The 22,854-nt window shown below is 35.0% G+C and overlaps 4 protein-coding genes, 1 long non-coding RNA gene and 1 other non-coding gene across 6 annotated transcripts; 4 read left to right on the top strand and 2 right to left on the bottom strand.

Annotated features, from left to right (window-relative positions):
* Positions 1-957: 957 nt before the first annotated feature.
* Positions 958-3,325, top strand: LOC100814463 (pentatricopeptide repeat-containing protein At1g03560, mitochondrial). Its single transcript, XM_014763401.3, has one exon. It carries the CDS (start codon positions 1,258-1,260, stop codon positions 3,151-3,153), a length of 1,896 nt encoding a protein of 631 aa, XP_014618887.2. The 5' UTR covers positions 958-1,257; the 3' UTR covers positions 3,154-3,325.
* Positions 3,326-6,922: 3,597 nt separating this feature from the next.
* LOC100790894 (probable ribose-5-phosphate isomerase 2) lies at positions 6,923-8,524 on the bottom strand. The gene has a single exon (XM_003536589.5). The coding sequence runs from the start codon at positions 8,103-8,105 to the stop codon at positions 7,305-7,307; it is 801 nt and encodes a 266-aa protein (XP_003536637.1). The 5' UTR covers positions 8,106-8,524; the 3' UTR covers positions 6,923-7,304.
* Positions 8,525-16,506: 7,982 nt separating this feature from the next.
* Positions 16,507-16,601, top strand: MIR319F (microRNA MIR319f). The gene has a single exon (NR_048791.1). It is a non-coding gene; the product is annotated as a microRNA MIR319f (primary transcript).
* Positions 16,602-16,616: 15 nt separating this feature from the next.
* LOC100305697 (uncharacterized) lies at positions 16,617-17,406 on the top strand. Its single transcript, NR_157162.1, has one exon. It is a non-coding gene; the product is annotated as an uncharacterized lncRNA (long non-coding RNA).
* A 1,055-nt stretch (positions 17,407-18,461) lies between these two features.
* On the top strand, positions 18,462-19,728 carry LOC100789837 (uncharacterized). The gene has a single exon (XM_003536587.5). It carries the CDS (start codon positions 19,041-19,043, stop codon positions 19,491-19,493), a length of 453 nt encoding a protein of 150 aa, XP_003536635.1. The 5' UTR covers positions 18,462-19,040; the 3' UTR covers positions 19,494-19,728.
* A 1,776-nt stretch (positions 19,729-21,504) lies between these two features.
* LOC100789312 (uncharacterized) lies at positions 21,505-22,375 on the bottom strand. The gene has a single exon (NM_001253061.2). It carries the CDS (start codon positions 22,284-22,286, stop codon positions 21,837-21,839), a length of 450 nt encoding a protein of 149 aa, NP_001239990.1. The 5' UTR covers positions 22,287-22,375; the 3' UTR covers positions 21,505-21,836.
* Positions 22,376-22,854: the final 479 nt, after the last annotated feature.

Here is a 22,854-nt window from a genome sequence, read left to right as displayed (position 1 = left end):
ACTTGTGCATCAATTCACGTGTTGAGAATTAATTCTAGAAATGTCAGACTTGGGAACTCTAGAAATTATGGTGTGTTGAGATCTTATTAGATTGGAGCTAGTGAGTGAGAATTGGAAGGCTTAACCATCAAGAAAGGAAGAAAAATTGAGAGCAAAAGACCCGCTGTAGAATCTTGGTAGAGTCACAAAGAAAGTAAACAAATACGAAAGAAAAAGCGTAAAAGATAGAAAAAGCAGTTTTGGGATGGAGAATGTTAATTTGGAGGATTGGTTGAGTGGTATGTGGATCATAATTCACATGATAAACTGAACAATTTTGATTGGTTTCAGACACGGTTCTTATGTCCAAAAACTATGATCATGTAAAGCAAATAGTCTCAGCATAAATTGATGTAAAGAAAACCCTGCACTAGTTGCTACAGAGTCACTAGTAGGGAAAAAACAAAAAAACCAACTGTAAGAGTCAGAGTATTCCAGAGCATATTTTATGATTATGCAATATGGGTCGAAAACCTTCATTGCTAAGCTGTCTAGCAGGTCATGTACCCCACAAATACGAAGCACAAACAACGTCCCACGTTAAAGCATCCTTTGAGTAAAAAGTAAAAGAAAAAAAATTACGAACAGCTTGCTAGAGTCAACTTAATTAACTAGTTTATTCAACTTCAGGATTCAAGGAATTTGTTAGCTGCACCTTATCTTCACTCCCCCCCTAAAAGGTTATCATACAGTAGCACATAATATATCAGTTTTGTTTACACTGTCAGAGATATTCTGCCATGTAATCCAAACAAAATGCATTCTTCTAAACATTTGGCATATCATTTCCAATCACACTAACTTCTTTCAAAATTAACAACCAAAATTTAAAATAATTAAATTATATTATCTAATCTGAACACTTAATAATAAAAGCAAAACACCAAAGTAGTTTTAAATTGTAAACAAATTATTTTTTGACAGACGGTAGATATTAGAATATCATTAAAAGCATTAAAGTTTGCATTATTGTAAATATTGTACGCGAATAATACTTGCAACATTTAGTCTGATTTACACTTACTAGTTTTGACCAATCCCCATATATTTCTTCTTTTCTACTCACTAGGGGAATGAATGAAGGTATTCAGTGCTCTCAATACCCATTATATGCAGGACACTCAGAAACAAAATCACAGTACCCACACTTCCACTGCTCATCCTGAGCAACATAACTGGTTTCTCTCTGTCTAAGCCAAAACTCAATACAAAAGAGCAATGAGAATAAGAGTCCTTGTGTTACTGAAAGGAGCACCCGAATCAATAGAGTCCCACCACAATGCACGAAGACGCGCGTTCAGCACACCCCTCCTCCCTCCCCGCGAAGTGGTGCATCCCTTCTGCGACCTCTCCGACGTCGCCGTCGCCGCTTCGGCGCCCCGAAACCCCTCCCCGTGGGTCCCACGGATCCTCTCCCTCCTCGATGGGTCCCCCTCCATGGAGTCCAACCTCGACTCCTTCTGCCGCAAGTTCCTCATCATCCTCTCCCCCTCCTTCGTCGCCCACGCCCTCCGCTCCCTCCCCAACCCTAACCCTAACACTAACTATGACCCCCTCGTCGCCACACGCTTCTTCTCCTGGGCCGCCACGCAACCGAACTACTCCCACTCCCTCGACTGCCACGTCTCCCTCCTCCCGCTCCTCCTCCACCACCCTTCCTCCCTCCGCGGCGCCCTCTCCGCCCTCCGCCGCGCCAACCTCCCCCTCACCCTCCCCGCCGCCCACTCCCTCGCCTCCACCCTCGCCTCCGCCGCCCTCGTCGACGAACTCCTCTGGCTCCTCCGCGAAATGAAGAACCACAATCTCCACCCCACGCTCTCTATCCTCAACTCCCTCCTCAACGCCCTGGTCAACGCCTCCCTCATTGACTCCGCCGAGCGCGTCTTCAAATCCATCCACCAACCCGACGTCGTCAGCTACAACACTCTCGTCAAGGGCTACTGCAGAGTGGGGCGAACCCGGGACGCGCTCGCCTCGCTCCTCGAAATGGCGGCGGAGAACGTGCCCCCGGACGAGGTCACTTACATGACCTTGATGCAGGCTTGTTACAGCGAGGGTGACGTGAATTGTTGTTTGAGGCTTTACCATGAGATGGAGGAGGATGAGGGATTACAAATGAAAATCCCTCCTCACGCTTATAGTTTGGTGATTTGTGGGCTGTGTAAGCAGGGGAAGGTTTTGGAGGGTTGTGCTGTGTTTGAGAGTATGGTTAGGAGAGGTTGTAAGGCTCATAAGGCTGTGTATACTGCGATAATTGACGGTTATGCCAAGAGTGGGGACTTGGATTCGGCAATGAAATTTTTTGAGAGGATGAAGGTGGATGGGGTGGAGCCTGATGAGGTTACCTATGGGGCTGTCGTGAGTGGGTTGTGTAAGGGTGGGAGGGTGGAGGAGGCCTTGGGTTATTTTAGGTTTTGTAAGGGGAATGGCGTGGTGTCTGCGATGTTCTATTCGAGTTTGATTGATGGGCTTGGGAAGGTTGGGAGGGTGGATGAGGCGGAGAGGCTGTTTGAGAAGATGGCGGATGAGGGGTGTCCCCAGGATTCATATTGTTACAATGCTCTCATGGATGGTTTGTGCAAGAGTGGGAGGCTTGATGAGGCGCTCCTGTTGTTTAGGCGGATGGAGAGGGAGGGCTGCGAGCAGACGGTTTATACGTTTACTATACTTATCAGTGAGCTTTTCAAGGAGAGGAGGAATGAGGAGGCGCTCAAGCTGTGGGATGAGATGATTGACAAAGGTGTCACGCCAAATTTGGCGTGTTTTAGGGCTCTTTCGATTGGCCTGTGTCTTTCGGGCAAGGTTGCGAGGGCCTGCAAGGTGTTGGACGAGCTGGCCCCCATGGGGATTGTTTTGGATTCAGCATATGAGGACATGATTGCTGTGCTCTGCAAGGCTGGTCGCGTGAAGGAGGCCTGCAAGTTGGCTGATGGAATTGTTGATAGGGGTAGGGAAATACCGGGAAAGATTCGGACTGTGTTGATTAATGCTTTGAGGAAAGCTGGTAATGCAGATTTGGCGATAAAGCTGATGCATAGCAAGATTGGTATTGGGTATGACCGAATGCGTAGTGTTAAGAAGCGAGTGAAGTTCCAAACCCTTGTTGATAGTTGATTTCTTTTTTGCAATTAGACATTGCACTTGAAAATTGGTGATAGCCAAAGCCAGAAAATATAGTGCATCTCTCGTCATTGTTTCATAGGTAAACTTATAGAGTTGCTGACCTGTTGATTCAATGGTTGGTCCCTGAAATTTTGTTATATGTGTTGTGTATATATAATTTCAAGATCTAATATTTTACCCCAAATGAGCGTTGTCTCGCATTGAAAGGTGCTTAATCAAATCACTTTGGACTCTTGGCATGAGTAACTTTAGATTGAATGCCCACACATGGTGACTTTAGACTTATTTGACATTTTTAAGGTTATAAACTGGACATGGATAGAAATAGAAGTAATAAGTGAACACCATATGCCTTGTGCAAAATCAAAGCTTACTATTGGAAGCTCGCGTGTTAATCCATCAGTGCGCAATCGATTCACACCATTTATGAAATTAACAAGCTTCGCTGCCATAACATCTTCAAGTGGCTTCATCTTCATCTTCACTTTCTTCTTAGTACCAAGGTTCCAGTAAAATAGACAAATAAAAGAAAAGGAATAAAAATTAGAAAAGCAATCCTGGGATGGAGACTTTTAGAAAAGCATTATATGTGGTCTATTCACATAATGAGTATGCTCAAAACACAGATACATACTTGCACAAAGGTGTCTATACCAAAAATCAAAGGATTAATAGTCAAAGGTCTTATTATCAAAGCAAGTTATCTGAAGAGAAAAACTTGTAGATAGTACCTCGTACAAGATCATTCTAATGCGCATAATTAGTTCCAAAACATCCAACAATATACATGAGTCTAAATGTAGACATGATTTTCTTCAACCATAGTGTTGGTTAGGATAGAAGGGTTGCTTGGAAGCTGGAAGAATAAAGGGAAGACACAAAAAAAGTTAGTATTGACAGTTAGAGGGGATTATTAGATAAATAAATAGGGAAAGTGGAGACATCATTCAGTTTTTTAGTTTTGGAGAACAGAGCATTAGCACAGTTGTGAGCAGGGCAACCTTCAGAAGCATTTTTGTCTTTCTCCCTTCTCTGTTTTCTAAGTTACCTCTCCAAAACATCATATTCTGTTTATGGGCTCTTACCACATAGTAGAATAAAATAGAATATGTAGCAACATTTCATAGTTGTTCTGGAATGTACGTTAGCAGCCAGCCAAAATCAGAAACAAGCATATAGGAATCAAGAACATCACAAACCTGAAGTAATCCTATTCTGTCTTGTATTGAAGTCTGAGAATTTCGCATTCTCTAAAATACTGACCCAAACACAATTGCCAACGCAATTGACATCCTTGCTCAAACTTTGTTGGTGAATCATGGGAAGCCTAGTCAGGCAGACAATTATGAATCCGATGAATGAGAAATAAATTTCATTCTCCTTATATTGTTTATGATAAATAATTAATCTTGCAAAACTATATATAATATCTAGTGATCAGAATAAAAAATTAATCTGTAATTTGGAGAAAATAAATAATTTAAATTCACAACATACAAGATGTTAAAACAATAAATAGTATCACTTTTGTGATTATATCTTGCCCAAAGACTTGCGGAAATCTCATAGTCTTGAGATACTTCAAATTTTTTCAAGAAGGAAAACTTTATATCGGTCTTATCATGCAATTTATCCAGGTCCTTCCATCCTATGAGCAGACAGACACAAATTAAAAAAAGGCAGACCTGCATCTGTGCTCTTTTGAGGAGCAACCAAAATTGCTTCCACCAAACTCCTTTCTTATTTGCTACAGACCTCTGGCTGATTTTCTTTCTACTGTTCAAGAGATCATATATAGTAATTGGAATTTATATATATAACTGCAGATAGTCTTTGTGAGAATGACTCAACAAGAACATCGGTCCTTTTTTGAGAGGTATAACTATAGATACTATCAGCAGAATTGTAGTCTATGGATATAATAATATCAGCGAAAAATTCAGCAGGATTTATATGATCTGGGCACTGGTACCTGTTACATGGACAATTGCCAACCAAATATTCAGAACAAACAGTTAAAAAGTCAGATACAAAAATAAATAATATATGCATTGACAATGTAAAGGTTCTTTACACCATTATTCAATCACAAACCGCTATACATAGAGAACCCATAACACCATCAAATCAATTTAGTATTCAATTTAACATCAGCTTTAGAGCAAAACACATTGTTTTGCTCCTCAGGGTGGAGGAACTTTGAAAGGAATTGAGAACAATCTTCTACTTTAATGAAATAATTGTATGCTAAAAATCATGGCTGACAAGGTTCCAATATGAAGAAACATAAGTTGGTTAACCTTGAAAACAAAGACCAGGTTTTGTCAAATCAGTTCAAGCTTGCCTTGGATCCTTTCAAAGAATGCTCGATTTATCTCATTATGGGAGCAACTCAATACTAAAGCCAAAGCACTAACTAAATTCCATTTTCATCAGACATCATTGCATTACTTTATGGTTGGCACATTAGCCTTTTCAAATAATGTGTTTTGAATTCAAGATATTCATGACGAAATTTTTACTTCATCTACCTACGGCAAATGAAGGAAAACGTATATGTGAGCATAGTTTCTAATAAGGAAAATATCGCTACATGCCAAAAACAACTAGCTTCCATTCTATTGATGTTTCTCTGATAAAGTAACAAGTAAAATCAATCATTGGAGATTTAGCTCCTGTAAATAGAAGTATTGCTAGTTATTAACACAGTTAGTCTGATCACAAATGTGAAGTTATGTATAGTTGTATACAGTTCAACTCTTTTTTCATGGGGGTGAAATCAATGCCATAATAAAGAGAACATAAAAATATAAGAAAGAACAACCAATGCTTTTGAAAGTCAATGAATGGATAACTACATTTCTCTTTAACGCATTAACCCCTGCAACCGATCGCTACACAAGTGACAAGCCACAAAAAAGACAAATAAAACATGAATCCTTGTTAACAAGAGTACCTCCAGTCAGGTAGCAGATACAGACTTTTACCATTAATCAGGTTATTTAAGTCCAAACAGCAATTAAATGAATGGATGCAACTGGCTAAAACACAATTTCTAAATTGAGAATTTGAGATACACATTAACAACAAAAGAGAAAGTAGTTGTGCAACTATACAATAACTAAGTGTGTGCTTGTATTTCCGTCAATTTCAATGTAACACCAATCCAAGCCCTCCCCTGAATCTATGTTTCTGCCTCGAAAAACAGGAGTATAACGGCTTTCTGAAAAAAGCCAAAGTGCCCACTTGGCTATCACGTATCACCCTGACACAAGTTCCAACCAAAATCAATTCTACCGAACATTAACCTTGTGTTTGGTTCGACGTCCACAGTGACATGTTTTGCCAAAATACATGCAGAAGCAACAAATATTTACTTCAGGATGACGCACGTATGAAGCTACATGACTAGCATGTTTGGAAATTCATTGAGAATGGAGGAATCACGATTGGGATGTGAAAGCTATTAGCTTCTGAAAATAACCTCTGAAACGTGAAACCAAACTCACTAGACATCAACCCAAACATGCTATAAAACAAATACATTAACCTTGCGCTTGATTCAGGGTTCACAGGGACATGATTTGCCAAAATGCTTCAAATGTATAAAAGGTTGATTGATGCAGAAGCAACCCATATTTGCTTCAGGCTGACACACATATGATGCTATGTAACACCAATACAGACACGGGTATAGAATATATAGGCACTAGATAATACAAATTGCACAATTCAATAACAGCAAATCAAAGGGGAAGGCTATGAAAAATTGAATTAGATAGATAGATTCAATATGTTAAACACTGTCTGTCAAATGAACAACAAATTGTGCGGACAACCGATTCAACGCCACACAACAGTCATTGCATGAGATTAATACTCATCTCTCCATTTTGCTTTCTGCTTGCTCAAACTAAATCCCCCCGCCCCTAAAAAAAACAAAACAAAACTACCGGAGAACTTATAAACTTTCTCCAACAACTGTATTGAATAACAAAAGGATTTAATCAAAATCCCCCTTTACCCCTGGATTAAAACCTTTTTTACTACTACACCATACAAATGGGTTAGATAGAACTTAGAAACCCCATGTCAACCTTGGCCAATTAACCTACCTTCATTCTCCTAACCACCAACAACAACTACTTGTTCTTGACCGTCAACCCGAGCTCCCCTGCAACAATAACAGTGGTAGCCATATCAAGAAACATGCCATGCTCCACAACCCCAGCAAGCTGCAAAATAGCATCACTAGCAGCCTTCAAATCCCCAATACTCCTCTCGAAATACAAATCCACAATAAAGTTCCCATTATCCGTCACATAAGGCTCCTCCTTCTCCTTCTCCCCAAAAGTTCTGAGCCTGGCAACGCACCCAGCCTCCTCAAAAAGCTTCTGCAACCTCGCCGCGGTGAACCTCCAACAGAACTTAATAACCTCAACGGGCATGGCCAACCCACTACCCCCCAAATAGTTTACGAGCTTGGACTCATCAACGATGACGATGAACTTCTTGCATGCGCCTTCGACCATTTTTTCTCGGAGGAGGGAGCCGCCACGGCCCTTGACGAGGTTGAGGAAGGGGTCGACCTCGTCGGCGCCGTCGATGGCGAGATCGATGGCGGGGTGGGCGTCGAGATCGGAGAGGGGGATCCCGAGGGAGAGGGCTTGTTCGTGGGTTTTTGTGGAGGTGGGGATTCCGACGATGTCCTTGAGCTTGCCCTGGCGGAGGAGCTCGCCGATGCGGTCGACGGCATGCTTGGCGGTGGAGCCGGTGCCTAGGCCGAGGACCATGCCGGACTCCACGTACTCGACGGCCTTGTAGGCGGCGATTTTCTTCAAATCGTCTTGGGTGAGGATGACGGAGGGGGAGGAGGGGTGGAGGAGGCCGGCGTCCATGGCGGCTTTCTCGGTGGCGATGAAATGGGGGTAGGGAATGGCCATGTTAATGTTAAAGGTTGAAGCTAGCCACGCCCAGAGGTTTAAAATTGAATGTGTGGTGGAGAAAGGAATGTAAGAGAAGACAGATTAGATAGGGTTAGAGAGGGAATGGGGATTGTTTGGTTGTGAGGGTATATATAGAGATAGAGATAGAGATGGTGGAAACACTGCGTTTTTGTGTTGTGTTTGAAGGGGATTTACGTGTTTCGCGCGGTCCTGGGAAAGAGACACAGCATAGTCAGAGAGAGAGATTCCACCAACACCAAGGAACGAACGCAGCCATGCAGCTTCCGAGTTTTTTTCACGACACAAACCTAAAAACCTAATGTATTTATACAAGTTAACCTGTGACATGTCACTGTTATTTTTCTTCAAAGAAGATTTCAGCAAGGAGGAATGAATCTAATTAAAGTTTATATTATTTTCTCTCTCTCTTTTTTTAATCTCTTTCTGTATATATGTTTTTTACTATAACAGAGTAAAAAAAAATTAGAGAGTACGTGGCGTAAGAGTATTGTTACCTAATAAATAGGTGTATAAAAATTAAAAATGATGTACATCATAAAACTAGGTGATCCTATTTATCAAATTTCTGCGTAATTCGTTTCTTTTATAGTACACGTCGATTATTAGAAAACTATTAGCACGATTTTAACATGGGCCATGGTAATCCATTCAAGAACTTGACTTCTGTGATGTTCTTTTGTATTACTTCTTTAAAATTACATAATTTTTATGATTTTTATAAAGTGAATTTAGAATTAAATATTAATACAACCCTTATGCAATAATGTTTTGAATGATCAGGAACAACAGACAGATCAGATCCTCCATTCAATAGCATAGTTGCTCTCTGCCGCCACCCAACCATGCCGGAGCATTACTGTTACAATTAATGTTTCCACCCAGCCACAAGATAATTAAGAAAGGAAGGAGGGAGAGGGTGAAAGAGAAGGAAACAATACAATACTATTATTATTAATATATACTTAAAAACGACTATTTCATAAATAAATTATTTTCATGATTAGATAACAAATGAATAAAATGTACAATTTATATTCTTTGACCATTACTCATCAACAGATTGTTATCATGTCAATCCTTATCTTCCCCGTAAAACTCGCCAATATTTTTATTTTCAGTTAAAAAATAAAGATTTGTTAAAATAATAACAAAACTTCTATATTATTATTATTATTATTATTTATCAGGGTCGGTGTCCACATATCGAAAGGAAGGAGAGGTTGCCATTCATCTAGGCTGGGATACATGGTAAAATGTTCAATGTTCAAACTTCAAAGTCTTAAAAGAGGATCTTCTTTTCTAAATTCTCCCATTTTCTGCATTTGAATGGACCACAACCTGTGAATAGAAATTGTCTGGACTTTGGACACGACAGGAATAGGATTATGCTAAATTCCTAGAAAGTTATTTTTAATTTTTATTTTTGACCTTATCCTTTGGACTACGTCTGATTATTATATGGAATCATTTTTTTTTTGTTATCAATGATATGAAATGATATAATTAATAGATAATCTATTTTTTTAAGTTTAGGATCAAAAATTTATTTTCAAGTCTATATATATATATATATAAATAGATATTTGTGAACAGAAATTAATCTCTTAAAATCAATATTAATATTTTAAGAATTTAATCTTTAATTCTCGACACGATATTCTGAATTAAAAAAGAATATAAAAAATAAATTTTACTTTATGTCTTAGCAATGATGTAGTGATAAACTAGGCGTGAAGCTTGCTTTACGTACGAATCTTCGCATATCCTTGGTCAACGAATATCCATTCATTTACGCCATATGCCGTTTGTTTCTGTTTTTCAAAAGAAAACATTTTTAATCTTTTAAATGAATTTTTTTTTATGAGTTTTCTATGCATTTTTTTAAATATCAGTTGATTTAAATTAACATACCTGTGATATTAAAAGGTTAAATGTATAGAAAGAAACTTAATCTCCTTTTAGCGCAATAAATTTATTCTTCTCTTTCTCTCTTTTATTGCAAGAGATTCTTTGCATTCTTAGGCTATGGTGGCTAGAGGAGGTCCAAGGGCACTTTGCTTGTTTGATAATGACGTGAGGCGTGCAATTTGGCTCGTTCATTTAAAAGGCGCATTTTTTTTATAATACTTTAATTTTCATGGCATCTTCTTGGGATTGGCCAATTATTTGGGTCCTCTGCTTTGATCTCATCTTCGGCCAGTGGGGTGAGACAATCAAAATCTTCTTTTATCTGCACTTTCTATTTCACCAAAAACCAAGAAAAAGAAAAAAGTTTATCTGCAATCTGCATTTTCTAAGGTGTAGAAATAATCAGAGTTTGATATTTGGCAATTCGGAGTTGGATTGGATGTCAATGCAAAAATAAGATTGAGTAAGATATTAAAGGATACTGTACTTTTTTCTGAAAATGGCCTGACAGCAAACAAACAAGCTACCATCTAACATAAGCAGTAATGGCAGCATCCACAAAAAAGTAATCCAAAGAAAATCAGGTGAAAATAAAAAACCCTAAAGCAGAACTTAGCTTATAATTATTATTGAAATGAGTGGTAGCAACTTTCTATATCAATGCTTTTAATTAAATGGTTTAGGTTTAAATTTAGTTAGTTTTTTAATAAAATAAATCATATTAAAAGGAGAATAATTTATCTCGTGTGTTTTCAATTTTTCTAATAAAGTATGTTCGATAGATTATTTTATATCAATACATGATTATCAACAAAATCTATTAAAAAAACTAAACTTTACTAAAGCTTATGCAATAGAATTTGCCTCCCAAATGCAGAACTAAAGTTTTTTTTGTTTGTGTGAGAGGGTGAGTTATGTTACTTTTATGTGATGAACAATTTTAAATAAAACTTAGTTTTTATAAATTCATCAGCCAGATTATAATTATATATTGGTATTTAAATTCATATATATATTATCTTCAAAATTTAATTATATTTCTAAAATGCATATATGATATATTATCTTATACTTTTAATATTAACTAAATGGCATATATGATATATTATCTTATACTTTTAATATTAACTAAATGGTTTGTTTAACTTACTTTTTTTATCTAGTGTCATTTTCAATCATTTTAATTTTTACTTGAATTTGAATATTTTGTAAACAAAATCTATCAATAATTAAAAATAACAACATATCAACAAATAAATTATTTATCATAAATATTAAATTAATATATATATGCATATTTTGTAGTATGTATTTTACACTATCATTTAATTAGAAACGATAATTTATGATAAATTTATTGATTTTTATAATAACAGTCTTTAAAATCATATCATTTGTATATATATATATATATATATATATATATATATATATATATATATATATATATATATATATATATATATATATATATATTATTTTACATTTTCAAGAGTCAATACTTAGTCATTAAACTCATATAAAATATAATTTATATGCTAATAATATTTATTTTAACTATAATATTATTTAAAATATTTAGATATATTAATTATAAATTTTATTTGATTAAATAAATATTTATTGTGTAATTAGAAGACAAAATACTAGTATTATATAACTTTAATTACCATTATTTTAATCTAAAATGATTGAGGTTAAATTAAAATTTTAATCCTTTATAATTTTAATCAAAATATTTAATTTTTTATTTTTCAAAATAAGTAATTTTAGTTATTAGAAGAATTTGAGCCATGCCGTAGCGTGTTGCGAATTTGCCATACCGTTCTTGCACTATTTTTAAAGGCTTTTATAGTGTCGATGAATTCATCATAGGCTTTTATAGTCATGTCGGGCCCTGCTCTCGAATAGAAGCCCAGCTTCAGTTAGAACTTGGGCTTATGAAACTTAGGCTTTAGTTGAGTAACAATTTGGGCTATTATTTCCTGCATCCCAAGTTGCTTCCAACACCTCCTTTATGGCTTTCAGAATGGTCAAACCGGAACGTAAAATTAGATTACGGAATGCACACCCATTTTTCGGCTTCTGGAATGACCAATACGGAAGGTAAAAAAACATTGCAGAACGGTGCAGGAAGCAACTTGGGGATGCAGGAAGTAACAGCCAACATTTGCAGCAAGCTGGGCCGCAAGTCCAATAAGAAGTGACAGATCACAGATGCAACTTAAATGCCATGATCTGATAACCAAACCTGATTGTGACGAATGATATTGATGCATGAATTGTGGAAAATGCTTACACCACTTTCAATCAGAGAAGCATACTGTATTATATTCCTCTCACTTTCATCCCAAGTTAAAAGTAAGGCCCATCTAAAAATGGCCATTAGTTCATTATAGGAAGAATTATATATAGCATCTTCCAATTCCAATCAAGTGTTCATAGGATCTCCAGAGAGGGAATTATTTAACCAAAGCAATACTATAGAAGAATGAAATTGCTAGTCTGTTCTTTATGTCAAGGTCTGACCTACATTTACAATCAGCTAACCCTAGATACCAGAAACTTCTAGAATTGTCAAATTTACAATAAGGAAGCGTAACTCCTAAAAAGGAACTAAGTTTAATTTAAGGCAGGTAGTCATCTATCTAACGGGCTTCCGTGTGACTCTCTTGGGCCCGTTTGTTGTTACATCATGGGCTTCTGCGTTGCTTGGTCAAGAGTCTATCAATTCATCATGGAAATTGTCCTATATCCCAATATTACCATAAGATCATGTATAGGATTTATACGTATCTTTTCAAATAAAAATTATTAATACACACATTATATGATGTTAAGAGTTTTTATCTATTTTTTTATATATATACTAAAGCAAACTTAATATCTTTTTATTTCATGATTTCGACCTTGAAATTTATTAGACATGTATTGTAACTTTAACAGTCTAGCTATGGTGAAATTGCTTTAGTTAGTTTTGGTGGATTTTATAATGTCACACGAGATTTTAGATTAGTTTTTTAAAAATTCTCTCTAATGATATAATCCTTTTTTTTACAGAGTTTAATGGTATAATCCTTAATAACTAATTAAAGTGAGTCTTATAATTGCCTCATCATTCTTAAACCAATATATTCTATAACATTATATACGATGATTATCTCAAACCAATATATTATTTTATATTCACCGTGATTTCATAATTAATTTGGACTCATCTCTCCTTCACTCCAAACACGTTATAATATACATAATCATGCTTTCAATTTCAATTATTACATTTAAAAGATTCACTACCCATCAAATGAATGTTGTTGACACAGTTTTTAACATACAACTAACATGAAGATTAAGCTAACGGTGAGTTGGTCGTTCATATTGCCATAAAAGTAAGAAACCTCGAAAAAGGAAGAAGAAAAACAAGGAAGGAAGTGAGTGAAAAGACAAGACGTGCACAAAAAAGATTCCCTTGATTTCTTAATTCAATCATCATTAGTGCAGGCCATGGGACTGTGAGTGAGATTGCCTGATAAGTCTTCTGAGACATCAATGGCTATACGCCTATACCACCAACAAAGTTTCCCAACTTGACAAAAAAGTTGTGTTTCTTTGAGTGAGCCAGCCAGTTCGGTGAACTGAGTCCTGACTCAAAGGGTTACTAATTTTTTACGCTCAAGTTTTATTAAATTAATGAACAATATGTATTATGTCCCTTTGCCAAATTTTTGCTGAGAATGTCATGTGATGTAACTTGACTAAGTACGGATTTTACAGAAGGGAAAATATAAACCATTAAGAATGAAGCATATGGTTGGGGAGGAACTCTAGCTTTGGCAACAAATCGATTTCTAGAAAATAAAATTTACTGGGTTTTTGACAATGAACCAGGTTGGTTGAGTATCTTTTTCTGATAACAAAACAGTAGTTTGATTTGTGATCACTTTGAAGTTTGAGCTGGGACTTCCACTACAGTACGTTCTTATTTTCAAGTGTAGTACTTTCTTTCAATTCAATGCATGTTAATCTGTAGTAGTTCTGTCCTAGCTTAATTAAAGGGTGTCAGCCAAATAATTTTTTGGGCTTTTCAATTTTTCTTTTTCGTATTAACTTTGAAAGTCTAACAATCTGCATATAGCCTTATACTATATACTCTACAGTACATTTCCATGATGTAACTACTCAATAATGCAGTGAGCGCCACTGCATTATTAACTAGCCAGGAATTTAAATAATAACAAAAATGCTACCTATGACTATGAGATTAAAAATAAATTCTGATTTCTTGTGTGATTCCACCATGGAGCAAATAGGGTGTATGAGGCATCATGTAAGTTGTAACTACATGACGACGCCCTTCTTCTATTGCTAATATTAGACTGGCCTGCATAAAAGAAAGAAAGAAACAACCCAGCCACATTCTTTCAGATTATAAATGTTTTTAGCTAGGAGATAACAATTAGTGTTTTATTTTCTTTTCCTCTTTTTTTTCTCTCCGGAAAAGATAGCAGCGAGGCGAGGGCCCCAGGAGTTGAAACTCTCGATGCGGTTTGTAACACACAATAGCATCCAATTGCATGCGGGTCGTGTTGTCAACCGAAAGATGCTTGATAATTTATATAGATTTCTGTAAGTAATTGCCAACACTTTTATCCTTTTATTTTAAAAGTTTTAAATCTAAAAATGAGAATGCAACATATATCACTGATGACTGTTCTATCATCACAAATTCAATAAGATGTAATATTGTATTAATTTATATTGAAGTACTGATCTACATTAACCCTCTTCATTAATATTAAGTCAACTGGTGTAAGGTACAACAGTTCTGAGCTTATGCTACTGTAAAAACGTCTCTCCTGTATTTGTTTATCAAGAGGAAAGATTTATTAAATTAGGATATAAGTTTTATTCAAACTGGGTTTGGTAGGGGAAAAAAAGAAATACATGAAAAATAAAATAAAAGAGAAAAAAATGAATAGAAATAAGTAAGAGAAATATAATGAAAACATGAGTATTTTAGTTTAAGCAAATGGAAAAGGATAAAAAGAGAAATGAAGAAGAAAAAACATGAAAGAGAAATATAGCTGGAAAAAGAATAAAAAAATTCAATGTTAATCAATTTTTTGCAACAAACAATGATGGTAAATTGTGAAATCAATTGTTATTTATGAAAATTGATTAATGAATAGTCAGTAAATCACTGCTAAATGCATAATTTTTGTCCATTTTCAAACCGCCAAGAAAAGAACCATCACAAAACACACAGAAAAAATGGCTAGTAAAATATACAAGATGTATCTCTCCATCTGCATTTTAGAATGTATATCAACCAGAAAGTAAAAAAGTATAAGCTCATTTAACTGACCTTCAATTCAATGAAGAAAAAAAACAATAAATAGAGGTGTAAAATAGACACTGGTATTTATCAGTTAAATTAAAATGAAATCCACATATATGTAAACTATTTACAAAGCTTAAGTAGTATAGTAATGCTATTTACCGTTCCAGAATTCATCTTATAAATTAAATTGAGGGTATAAAAGTACAATACTTAGTTGGCTAGGGTTGCCAAGAAATCGTAGGGTCTGAAGAAGAACCCACCCAATAAGTATATCAAAGACCTGGCACAGGCAGCCTAGTGCAAGGGCAATTAAGACAGCTGTGCCATGCCACAAATAATGCTAAGCCATCCAGCTGTTTGATTAGATATAACCAAGTGTACGATACCAAGAGAGTGTTGTCTTCTTGAGTTGAAAAGGCCTCACTTCAACACCATTATCATTCAATGCCTGATCCAGAATCTTCACCCCAGGCTGCTTTTAGATTTGCATGTCCCAAAATATCCCATGCCTTTTGTTATTTAAACGCCCTCCCCCCCACCCCCCCTTCCTCGTACTGTCTAAACATGCCCATCCTCCTCCATCTTTCTCTCTTTCAGTCACAAACCATACTCAAAAAGCCCTAGCTATGATTTTTTTTTTAAACAAATAATTTGCCCTAGCTATCTATGTAGCTTGTTAGCTAATAGCTATAGCTTTCTTGTTCAAATAACCTAGACAAGAATTGCGTTAGGTTGCATTGTCGATAGAAGACTATAATTTATACCACTATGCTTCATGTGATGGGTCAATAATTTATTAAGATCTATATAATACTTCTTCCTTGCTTGTTTGTGTTTGAGTGTTGTAATGCTTCGGATACAAGCATGGCCTACAATAATATTAGTAGCCTTGCAAAAGATATATAGTAATTGGTTATTTCGTGTGTTTGCTGCACAATTAGAGGATATATAGCGATGCCTTTGTGGGTGCTTAATTAATTGTTAGAGAGTTGGTGAGGGATATGGAAGGGGCTCACTTCAGTCCAGTCCGAGGCGGTGGAAGATGGCTGAAACTCAGCTGCTGACTCGTTGGTTCGAGAGCTCACCATTAAGATCGATCGATGATGTCGGCACTCAGCCCATGTACATAATTAAGGTGGTCTGCTTCTGATCCAACGATGCGGGAGCTGCATTTAGTCGTGACTGTCACGTCTTGGACTGAAGGGGCCTCTTCATTTCCCATATCCTTCACTCGTATATAGTACTTCCTTGTTATTATACGTTTGTTTGCTTAGTTAATGTTTTTCTAGTCTACGCATGCAGTTTCTTCTAACATAGATATTAAGAGCTGATATATATATATATATATATATATATATATATATATACTGAAAAGTTCAATCGATTAATTTTTGCGTTGTAGAAGAGCTGAATGTTTACATGGTCCTAACCAGTCGTTCTCTTCATTCTTCAAGAACCATAGAATAATAATTAGCTAACTACGACTATGAGCATGCTGATTAGTCTCTTAGTGGTTCAACAATGTATACTCGGTGCCTGGTATGTGATCCTTTTAATTTCCATTTTCCTCAAGGAAAGTGCTGTACTCTTAATATATTTAGTTTGCCCTTTTTTAAATCATAGTATTTTAAAATCAAATGCAAGACTCATCTTACATGTTCCTGACAACTTATTTGCAGAAAACATGCGTTGTCAAAAGTTTTCGAGGTTGGAACCTACTACAGTAACGGCTGATGGGAGAAGTTGAGGCAAAATCTTACACTTTACAGTGTGCAAGATCTGCTTACCCTTGGACAATGTCAAAGTGACACTTTTGACATTCTTCAAACACGGATTCCCAGCTGTTGAACAATTGAAAGCAGATTGCATCACGAGAGTTAATTTCAACCATGTTATAATTCCGTACAGATTAAATTATAGTTACCTATATTCTTTGGGGGTGGTTACTGGCCGGTTAGTGTATTTCTTGATCAGAATGTTCGGTGAATCTAGTATGTTATATAATTAATTTGTCTTTGCTCTACCGAACTCAAGTTGTTGAGTTATTTGCAAAGTGCAGACAGGAAAATCTGGATACCGTTTAATTTCTTGTTGTGACTAAAAATATTCTAATGAAAGACTTAAAGATTGTAGTTGACGGCTTGACTTCAGTTTTGCTATCTGGCAAGCAAGTTGAAGTGAACTGCTGAAGAGATCTGAAGTGTTTTTCTTATAATATTTTAGAGATTAATCTGTCTCCGTTAGCTTTTTCTGGGATCCATAGATAGACGTGACCTGCGGTTCACTGCCTGTTACCCCAATGCGCTCGGTCCAAGGTTGGTTTCTACCTGTTGGGATAAGTAATGATACACAACTAAATTATTTTTTTAAAATATATTTTCTATTTTTTTTATCTTTCTTCCTGATTCATCAGGAATCTTATTATAATTATATTTTTTTTCCTTTATTTTTCTAGATGCTAACCATTAAATAATAGGTGTTCATATCACATTTTAATACTCTTTGAAAAAAATAATGATTTTTTGGGAAGAGTCTGTACTATGTTTTCCGTCATTTTAACCTAAGTCAATGTGTTATATTTTTTTTCGAGTCTAGCTTTTTCTTTAAAATAATATTATTTTTACAAGACTAAATTATATTTTGTTCCATTATTTTATGTTTAAGATTTAAAAAAAAAACATTTTGGGTTTAAATCTTTTAAATTTGATTAATTTAATGTTTTTGAGTCACTGTTTTCATATTTGAAACATAATTTTTGAAAATTTTCTCATTAAATTCAGGTACAATTTCTTACGCATAAAAAAAGAAGATTCACATATAAAAATTTGTATATATAATTCAATTAATGTTTTAATTTTTTTATTTTTGAAAAAAACATTAAATAAGTTTCATGAATAATTTAAATAAATCTTGTATTAGATTTTTTAATTTTTTTAATAACTTAATGGACTTCCTTACTTTAACTTGATTTTTGTTATGTTTATGTTCATATTTTTGGTTTGATCATCAATTTAGTTATACAATTTTTGATATAGATAAGTCAAATGAAATAAGTTTCATGTTTCTTTTATCTGAAGAAAATTAAATGATATTAATTTTTTTTTAAAGCTTTCACATTTTACATATTCAACTGATTAAATTAAACTTCCATTAATTAAACTCACTTTGATAATAACTTCAAAATACTTAAAGTTCGCAGAACTCGTAACACTGAATTCATATTTTATGTTTTTGTTTGCTTTTACACTTGCTATTTCAGTTTAAAATTTAGTATGCAAAACTGTCGAGAAAATATTAAAACTTAATATATATAAATATAAATATAAAAAATTATTAAACGAAATAGTTCGGTCAAAAATTATTCTCGAAGTAAAGAAACATTCAAAGAAATGTACACGCTACCTCCAATTTCAATTACATGGTGTGCCGTAATCAGCAATCTCTCTTTCTTGGAAACTATATCTTAATTTTACGCCCCAACTTCCACTCCACCGTCCTTTAATTTCCTTAACCGACAGCAACAACACACGAAGACGCACATGTATGCAGACATTATATATATGCATCACATGATCATCCCCATAAAATAAATATACAACAACACATTCCAATCACAAAGCCAGCCATTGCAACATTTGATAATTCTTTTGAAGTCCCAGAAAATGCAAGCAACCTCTCTATGCTCCCATATGTTTCTATCATACCCTCTTCCAGCCAATTTGTTGCAGCGTAGTGCACCACACAAGTTGTTCAGTGATGGCACCACCACTCGTAGGAGTTTAATCTATGCATCAAAAAGAGACCCTTTTGGGCACCATTATGATGGAAATTTGGTGGATGAGAACATGATCCTTCTTAGAATGCGAATTCGTGAGATTGAGATGGTGGAAATGAAGGGTAAAGCTACTTCGGATTGGACCGTATGGGAGAAGAAGTATTTTGCTGAGAATTATGGTTCGGATGTATGTGAAGCAGTTGGATTGTTGCAAAGAGTGTTAATGAACACCAGACCTTCTTTTGCATTGGGTATGCTAGCTCTTGTCATGCTAAGCATGTCCATCTCAACGTTGCAAGTTGGGTTTCATTTAATAGAATTTGCCAAGGGAATCATATGATATCTGAAAGGCCAGCTTTTGCATCAATTTGAGGTTATCATGTACAAATTGGAAAATCCATATTGAGTATACACAACATTCTGTCATAGGGGCCATGAATTGCTGTCATAAATGTAGTTCATATACTTCGATCTAGAAATTATCATGTGTAAAATTAACAAAATTATTCATGTAGTAAAAAAATCATAAATAGTATTCTTTAAAATCGAAATGTCGTTTTCCAAAATTTTTGCATTAGAGCCCACTTTACAAGCAATTAAGTAATCATGACAGACTTTGTTAAATTAGAATGAATATAGTGATAAGCAGGGTTTAGATAATTTATACGAAATTCTAGATTTAAAGCTCATTTTTAACAAGAATAATTAGTGTTATAAAGATATTAGTTGAAGAATTAAAAGCAACAAATATTTAGTGTGAAAATCATATGTAAATATAAAAAAAATAGCTCAATTTTACGTATCATAATAAAAAAAAACTTTTTTTAATTTTTTAATCAATATCTTAAGTATACTAGATAACATTTATCTTTTAATAATACTTTTAAATGTTATGAAATTATGATATACTTCCTGCCTCTGCCTCTGTTCTAAAATAATTTTAGTCCTAAGTTGTTTTAGGGCAGACAAAAAAATAATAAATAAATAAAAGATAATAATAATATTATAAAATTAATGTTATGTCATCATTTAGATTTTATCGTCAGCTAATAATGTTATAAGATATAATTGAAAAATATAATTAATATTATTAAAAAATTAAAATAATAATTATTTTGGGATTATTTTTTTATATAATAATTATAATGATAAGGAAGAAATTTCATATTTAGGTTTATTTGGGATGGTTGAGTTGTTGATTTTTAGTTAAAATGGTTTTTAATCCATTTTTTAAATACTTTTAGATCAGTTTGGAAAACCAAAAAAAGAGGTTTCTTGTACAATGTTTTAAGTTTTGTTTTTCTCCATCCTTAATCGAAGAAAGAATCTTTGTCGCCGGCCTGCAATCGCCGTCGGCCACCCCATCGTTGTCGCTAGCCCCCACCACCGTTGCCATCAGCCCCATTACTGTCGCCAGCCTCTCCACCATTGCCACCAGCCACCTCGTTACTGTTTTCGACCACCCCTCACTGCCGCTGTCTTACACTCCTTCATCCCACAACCATGACTTTCCTTTTTTCAATTAGTCTCCCGTGAGGCCATTGTTGCTGCCACAGAACCAACCTCCGTGTAATTGCAAACAAGTTTCAGAATTGGACGGTAATGAAGCTGCTGGTGTTGTGTTGTTATTTGGGGAAAGGTAACACTCTTCCACCGTGATAATAACAAAATTGTCAACAAGTTTTAAAAATTGAAAACCAAGAAAATTTAAAACTACAAATTAGAAACATAAACTAGTTTTAATTTTAAAACTTGAAATCAAAAACCACCCAAACGGAACCTTAATATGTCATATCAATATCTATTCTTAAATATTATTTTGATTAAATAATGATCAAAATATTTTAAAAAGTTACCATTTATAAGTTTTAATACCATTAAAACATTTTTGGATTTAAAAAAATTGAAAATTCGACTGATTGACGTACACCCAACCTGTACTCTCATGTCGGGACGATCTAGTTATTTTCTAATATCAACTATCTAGTTTTTTAAAATCATAATACAGTGCCATATGTAATTTCTAGGGTTTTTCTCTTATCTTTTTTAATTTTAAATAGCAAAGGCAACCCTTTTCACTCCTTTGTTTTTTTCTTCAAAATTGTAGCTTTCCAAATTCGAATAATATTTGGAGATCTAAGATCTAAATCTCATCCCCATAACAAAAATAAACTAATTATTAAATAACATGCATAGGTGCTGATTCAGCAATTGCTGATGTATGAGCAGGTATCATCTTGGATGCCTTTGTGATTAATGTAATCAGTTGTCCTAAGGGAAAGAAACACCCTTTTCTTTTATTTCTAAGAGGCAAAATAGTAAAATCAAGTGAGAATTGTCATTCATCATATCCTTTTTCAAGAATTTTTAATTTCTAACTGCATTATTTGGGAATCTGATGACAACATTATTCTTCAAGTAAAAGCAACTCAATGTAAAGAGGGTCAAATCATAGCATTTAATTACACGAGTTGTATAGGTCACAAATGACGAAACAACTGCATTACTATTGGATAAACTTATCTATACCCATCCTCAAACCTAACAGCAGATCAGATGGAGTAAAATTCTATACATGAAGCTCTATATATGTAGGAGTATAATTTAAATGAATTGAATGGTTTTTCAAAATACCAAACCACCAATTCAAAGCATTTAATGAACAATTAATATTGTAATCTAGCTAGCCAAGATGAGCCGCAGCCAAAACAGCCTTGGCCAACTCAAACAAATGAAAGAAAAGCACAGCAGAAGAAGTTGGAACACTGATTGCAACCAAAGCCATGGCTCCAAGGGCCAAACTTGGCCTAGTATTCATCAACTGGGTCTGCAAAACTCCCACTGCTTCACATATGATGGAGTCATACTTGGTATAATACCGCTTCTCCCAATCCATCCAATCCGATGGTGGCTCATAGTTCCTCTCTATCATGTTCATCTCATGGATCCTCTTCCTCAGTATGATCATGCCCTCATCCACCAACCTTCCACTGAAGTTCTGATCCGCTGATCCTCTCATGGAACCCTTAATTGGAGCAAACGAATTCGTTTTCTTGCCTTTAGAACATGGCTTGGAGGGTGAAAATGGATGGAATAATATTGGTGAGGAATTGACCAAAGATATGGATGGCATATTTTGTGATTAGGGGAATAATAGTGGAATTGGAAATAATTAATAGTATGTGTAGTTTGGAAAATTGTCCGGTGTGTTGTTGATTTGGTGATGGGAATGGGAGAGGAATCATGTTATATTTATAGGCATTGGGAGAAGGTTCTTTTTGTTGGGGTTATTAGATTAGTTTTGGTAACGGAAAGGACCTTAGACAACAAGTTATGCGGCGAAACCGTGTTTATTTCAATGGACAGTTAATATCTTGGTATTGTAAAAACGCGTTTTTTTCTAGAGTGTATAGTTGGGTTCGGGGAAGATGCCACATGTCGACGAACAAAAGCGTGACACGTGTCTGCTATTTACAGTACATTTTTGTTTTCAGAAGTAGCACAACCTGCTTATTAAAACGGTAGGTTTCGTTAAAATCACATGTGGCCAAACTATCTAATAAGAGATTCTATCGATTTAACCCGAACTAACTTAAGTTTGACTTAAATTTAAATTTAAAAACTGAGTTTGTAAAAGTAATTTAAGTTTTTCTTTTGTAAAATTGAGTTTTAGGATAAAATTTTCATTGCTAACACACTTT

This window comes from Glycine max, chromosome 10 (assembly GCF_000004515.6).
Source record: "Glycine max cultivar Williams 82 chromosome 10, Glycine_max_v4.0, whole genome shotgun sequence".
Taxonomy (NCBI): Eukaryota; Viridiplantae; Streptophyta; class Magnoliopsida; order Fabales; family Fabaceae; genus Glycine; species Glycine max.
The sequence above is the reverse complement of the archived record's forward strand: the minus strand, read 5'-3'. Positions and strand labels throughout refer to the sequence as shown.